The sequence below is a fragment of the Branchiostoma belcheri genome, unplaced genomic scaffold, assembly GCF_001625305.1.
Source record: "Branchiostoma belcheri isolate BF01 breed outbred unplaced genomic scaffold, Haploidv18h27 scaffold68, whole genome shotgun sequence".
NCBI lineage: Eukaryota > Metazoa > Chordata > Leptocardii > Amphioxiformes > Branchiostomatidae > Branchiostoma > Branchiostoma belcheri.
In genome coordinates, this window is record NW_017804331.1 from 33,457 (window position 1) to 39,074 (window position 5,618).

At 41.4% G+C, this 5,618-nt stretch overlaps 1 protein-coding gene across 8 annotated transcripts; it reads right to left on the reverse strand.

Moving 5' to 3' along the window:
• Nucleotides 1–229: 229 nt before the first annotated feature.
• Nucleotides 230–4,873, reverse strand: LOC109484024 (UPF0692 protein C19orf54 homolog). 8 transcript variants are annotated; one of them, XR_002141052.1, is made up of 5 exons: nucleotides 4,745–4,873; nucleotides 3,272–3,342; nucleotides 1,968–2,488; nucleotides 1,873–1,898; nucleotides 1,209–1,771 (listed from the first exon to the last, which is right to left on the reverse strand). XR_002141052.1 is itself a non-coding variant. In XM_019787193.1 (4 exons), exons 1-3 carry the CDS (start codon nucleotides 4,861–4,863, stop codon nucleotides 2,154–2,156), a joined length of 525 nt encoding a protein of 174 aa, XP_019642752.1. In that variant the 5' UTR covers nucleotides 4,864–4,873; the 3' UTR covers nucleotides 230–1,944; nucleotides 2,132–2,153. The 8 variants fall into 8 exon arrangements, 2 of the variants coding, with proteins under 2 accessions (XP_019642752.1, XP_019642751.1); XM_019787193.1 differs by having other exon boundaries at nucleotides 230–1,944; nucleotides 2,132–2,488; XR_002141054.1 differs by lacking the exon at nucleotides 1,873–1,898 and having other exon boundaries at nucleotides 1,209–1,745; nucleotides 2,014–2,488.
• Between the last annotated feature and the right edge of the window lie 745 nt (nucleotides 4,874–5,618).

Here is a 5,618-nt window from a genome sequence, read left to right on the forward strand (position 1 = left end):
ATATATAAACAGCTTTCAGATGGATTGTGGCAAGCGAAAGTTCTCCTATAGAGGCCCTATCCTCTGGAACAGGTTGCCACATGATATAAAGACCTGCCTGTCCATGTCCACTTTTAAAATGAGAATCTGGACTGGACAATGACTGGACTGGACAATTTGTACTTTGTTATTTATCATTATTTATTGATGTTATTGTTTATTTACTGTTTTTCCTTTATTATTATTACCATTATCGTTATTTATTATATCCATATTTTACTGTTGGTGTAAAACAGGGCCCCATTGAAAAGAAGTGTAATCACTTAATGGGCCACCCTGTATAAAAATGACGGAAATAAAATAAGTACAAAATCTAACGTGCCAAGGAAGTAACCATCTATCCTAAAAATCAATAAACAAGCTTTTCACATCAAGCCTATTAAATTTTTTAAGCAGCAATGCTGTAAAAATATATTAAGCTCAATAAAACATAATACAATGTATAATGTTTAAAATGCAAAAAAAATCCAAAACATAACCAAAAATATCATACATGTTAGATGTACACATTTAGTACTAAATATACAGTAAAGCAGTATGTATTTGTACAGGTACATGTAGAAAATATATATTTATATATACTGCAACTTAACACCATGATTTCCTCCGTTAAATACAAGTACTTAATGTTAATTACCTTTATTCATACAAGGTCTTATGGTAAATATTTAGATTCATTCATTTCATCATTGAGCCAAAGTGTTTAAACATGTCGATTCAGGCGTGATTGTAATTTGTACCAATGGCCCTACTATTAATAATTTATATTGTTAACAGGCATCGGAATTAAGCTTTGTATGTTACGGCTGAGAGTTATGCTGTTGTTGTTACAAATAAATAAACCAATGAATGAAAGATTATACCTAACATGGCTCAAAGTTACATTGTCTTGCCCAGGTGCAATTACACTAACTTCTACTTATGCCAGGAGCCTTGTTAGCTTCAGTCTGCTCCCCAACATTGTTAACATGAGTAGTGCGTGTTTAGACTCGTATTAGAGTTAAAACTTTTGATCCAACATGAAGAAAGTTCTCTCACCTAGAGCTTTCGACCAGTCACTCTGGTCTTCCTCATGCTCAGTAGACTGACCCAGTGAGGCTTGTCATTGGGTCAAAGGTATCTCGTACATGTAGATGATGTCGGCCCCCATCGTGGTTGAGTAAAGGGTGATGGGCCCTGATGTAAATAGCCTCCCTCACCCCTCTCCGGAAATAGTCTTGTTCGTGTTGGATCAAAAGTTTTAACTCCAAACATGTAACTACCAACACAGATGAACTTTCATAAAAGTATGAGTAGTGCATCTTGGGGAAGTACAGAGCTGGGCTCCAGACTATTTCTACTTGGCACAAATCTGTGACAATTTTTATTCTCTTACCGGCATTATGTCTGTTTGGCAGAGTGCGTTGACAAAAGCTTGTTTGGCAGTGGGTTGATTCCCTTTATTAGCCTCAGGGCAGGTAAGAGTTGTGATACTGCATTTTGTATGAGTTTTTAATGCGTTCTTTCAATTGCCGGCCATCCTACAACCAGCCGCCGAGAGAAGGTTTGCCTCCGCATTAAAAACTGTAAAAACACAGTATCAAAACTGCCCCCCTACAGAGCCTCCACATCTCCTTATGTTGTACAGCTACCAGAATTTGCAGTTGAACATGCATGCCAATTCTGTCTTTGCTACCTGGGTGGGAATAGCAGAACCACTTTGCTACCTGGGTGGGAACAGCAGCTGTGCTACCTGGGTGGGAACAGCAGCCGTGCTACCTGGGTGGGAACAGCAGCGCTACCTGGGTGGGCACAGCAGCCGTGCTACCTGGGTGGGAACAGCAGCCATGCTACCTGGGTGGGAACAGCAGCTGTGCTACCTGGGTGGGAATAGCAGTGCTACCTGGGTGGGAACAGCAGTGCTACCTGGGTGGGAACAGCTGTGCTACCTGGGTGGGAATAGCAGTGCTACCTGGGTGGGAACAGCAGTGCTACCTGGGTGGGAACAGCAGCTGTGCTACCTGGGTGGGAACAGCAGTGCTACCTGGGTGGGAACAGCAGTGCTACCTGGGTGGGAACAGCAGTGCTACCTGGGTGGGAACAGCAGTGCTACCTGGGTGGGAACAGCAGCTGTGCTACCTGGGTGGGAATAGCAGAACCACCTTGCTGCTGAGTCCTCCCCCCACACCTTCCTCCGGCACGATGTACATGTCTGCCTCCTGCGCGCGGACGGGACACATCTCCACCAGCTGGGCGTTACTCTGGTGTAGGAGCTCGTACTTCCACAGGGCCAGCCGCCGGGACTTGCCCTGCCGCGCGTACAGGAACGCCTGGTGCACCCGGCTCCAGTCCAGCTTGGGGGCGGTCGTGTCCGGCAGCGCATGGTAAAGGTCACGGCAGTGGGGGTCGCTGTCCTGCTGGTACCCGTCCAGCAAGCCGCCCTGCCATTGGTCGATCCCCAGGATCAGCCCTACAAACAAACAAACAAACAAACATGGGGGAGTTGGTGAAGATCATCCAGGGCACGTAGTACCCGTAAGAAAGTAATTTAGTTGTTCCAACCTGCATAGATTTTTAATCAGCAGACGTTTCGGGTGTTGATATGACATCCTTTATCAGTACTAATGAAGTGAATGTTTACAAAAGAATTTTGGAAACAAGAACAAGAAGTTCTAAAGTTCAAGTTCTAAAATTGGTTCTCATTCAGAAAATTCCTTAAATTTGTAAACATTCACAAGTACTGATGAAAGGTGTCGGATCAACACCTGAAATGTTTGCTAATTAAAAATCTATCCAGTTTAAAAAGACTAAATCACTTCCTCACAGTTAATCATGGGAGAGGATATGGGCATGGTGGGGAATGTTTTGCTCTCCTCTCACAAATGTAGCTATAGTTTGTTGTATGCCTTTGATTCTACCAAAAAAAAAAACCATACGAAACCAAAGAAAAAAGATGTTTTCATAGAAAGCATCAGCATTTTAATAGGGTACAACTTGAAATTCATACAGTTTTCTTGAAAACTGTTGCATTGTTTTACTAACTTTGATTAAGTTGGAAAAACCAACCTCAATGATGAAAACAAAAGAGGAAAGATGTGATCAAAAAAGTCTACCTGGGATGGCTGCCCAGTGTGCCTTACCTGGGATGGCTGCCCAGTGTGCCTTACCTGGGATGGCTGCCCAGTGTGCTGTGCCTTACCTGGGATGGCTGCCCAGTGTGCCTTACCTGGGATGGCTGCCCAGTGTGCCTTACCTGGGATGGCTGCCCAGTGTGCCTTGTGTCCCCTCTTACAGATGGGTTCATGATTCCTGTCAGCATCATAGCTGCAGCTGGGTCAAGGGTCAGACTTGGATCATCAGGATTTGTCAACAGGCAGTTTTCCTTGGTCCTTCAACAAGCTGGCATCATTCTTAAAGATTTTAAATGTAGCAACCAAAGATCTGACCTAGAAAAGTGTATACCAGTGATGCTAATTTGTTCCATTGATTACCTTCGCCAAGAAGGTTATGTTTTCAGTAGCGATTTTCCATCTGTTTTTCCGTCTGTTTGTTTGTCTGTGAACAGCATAACTCAAGAAGCTTTATATGCATTGTCATGAAGCTTGGTAGGTGGGTAGGTCTTGATGAGACATAGAAATGATTAGATTTTGGGCCCCCTGGCGGCTTGTTCTGGAACTGCAAGAGCGTTAGTTGAAAAATCTTCGAAGAAGGATAACTCAAGAATGAGTTGACGGATTGTTGTGATTTTTTATGTGTAGGTAGCTTAAGTGATGCTTAACATAATCAGATTACAAGCATGCAAATCAGGCCCTAATTTGCATAATTAATGAGGAAATTCTATAAATCTGCTTCGTTCGATGATAGGACTATAAAACACATGTGAAATGTAATTGAGAACAAGGAAAACATCTGAGGATATAGGTTATGTAAATGAAGACCTAATTTGCATAATTAATGGGAAATTGTTATAATTTCACAGTTGTAACTGCTGGGAATTTCATACTTGCTGCATTTGGTTTAGGTGAACATCAATAAACAAAATTTATTCAAATCATGACCTCATTTGCATAATTTATGAGGAAGTGCTATAATAGCCTTTTTGTTAAGCTAAGGCTCTCATTGGGTGGAGAATATGATCAGCTGATATAATACATGCAAATAAGGCTCTTATTTGCGAAATCAATGATAAAGGTTGTATAATTCGTCAACCGGAAGGGTTAACATCATTTGGCGAAGGTATGAGATCGTGGAACTCTTGTTCATCATATTTCTATGGTTTCAATTTTTGTGGTGCACTGCAGACGACACAGAACATGACATAGAGGTGTACCTATCAAGACTAGCCCAAGAACTGCATCTGACGACACTCTAAATTCATTTTTCGGAATAGCTGTGCTGCTCCACTCAACCTAAAAAATTAGGGGCACAAACCTTTTTGGGGGGTACCATATAAAATAGAATACATGTGACTAGAATGTCAGCAATAACTAATTATGTTTCATTTCTAAAGTAAAGTACTACAACAATGATTTTATTATTTTTCTGACATTTTGATGTTAAGAATATGCTGTATACTACTGTAACTATACAATTAACATCTTTACATAATATATGTAATCCTAAAAAAATATGGTGCACCCACAGAAGTAAATTGTGTGCACAGCTCCAAATTTGGGTGCACTAAGGTGCACATGCAGCCAGTATTTCCAGCCTGTGAGAAGGATACGGGACCAGCGCAGGATAACCCTTCACCAGGTGCTGGATGATGTCCAGTCTGTGGTGCGGCATTCCTCCCTTCAGCACCGAACACCTGCACCCGAGCAGCTCCTCTGCCAGCTCGGCCATGTATGCAGCTGGCCATGCATGGGGACAATAATAAGTTAGCAAGTTTAATATACTGTTCCTTTTCCAATGCATGGGGACAATAATAAGTTAGCAAGTTTGATACTGTGTTAACTTTATACTGTTCCTTTTCCCATGCATGGGGACAATAATAAGTTAGCAAGTTTAATATACTGTTCCTTTTCCCATGCATGGGGACAATAATAAGTTAGCAAGTTTGGTACTGTGTTAATACTGTTCCTTTTCCCATGCATGGGGACAATAATAAGTTAGCACGTTTGGTACTGTGTTAATACTGTTCCTTTTCCCATGCATGGGGACAATAATAAGTTAGCAAGTTTGGTACAATACTGTTCCTTTTCCCATGCATGGGGACAATAATAAGTTAGCAAGTTTGGTACTGTGTTAATACTGTTCCTTTTCCCATGCATGGGGACAATAATAAGTTAGCAAGTTTGGTACTGTGTTAATACTGTTCCTTTTCCCATGCATGGGGACAATAAGTTAGCAAGTTTAATATACTATTCCTTTTCCCATGCATGGGGACAATAATAAGTTAGCAAGTTTGATACTGTGTTAACTTTATACTGTTCCTTTTCCCATGCATGGGGACAATAATAAGTTAGCAAGTTTAATATACTATTCCTTTTCCCATGCATGGGGACAATAATAAGTTAGCAAGTTTGGTACAATACTGTTCCTTTTCCCATGCATGGGGACAATAATAAGTTAGCAAGTTTGGTACAGTGTTAATACTG

Bases quoted from the DNA above. Each gene is read 5' to 3' on its own strand.
- LOC109484024 (XM_019787193.1), bottom strand. From the start codon at position 4,863: ATGGCCGAGCTGGCAGAGGAGCTGCTCGGGTGCAGGTGTTCGGTGCTG. The intron at 3,343-4,744 runs GTATCCTTCTCA...ACCCAGCTGCAG, and splicing joins GGTTATCCTGCGCTGGTCCC to CTATGATGCTGACAGGAATC. The intron at 2,489-3,271 runs GTAAGGCACACT...GTTTGTTTGTAG, and splicing joins ACACTGGGCAGCCATCCCAG to GGCTGATCCTGGGGATCGAC.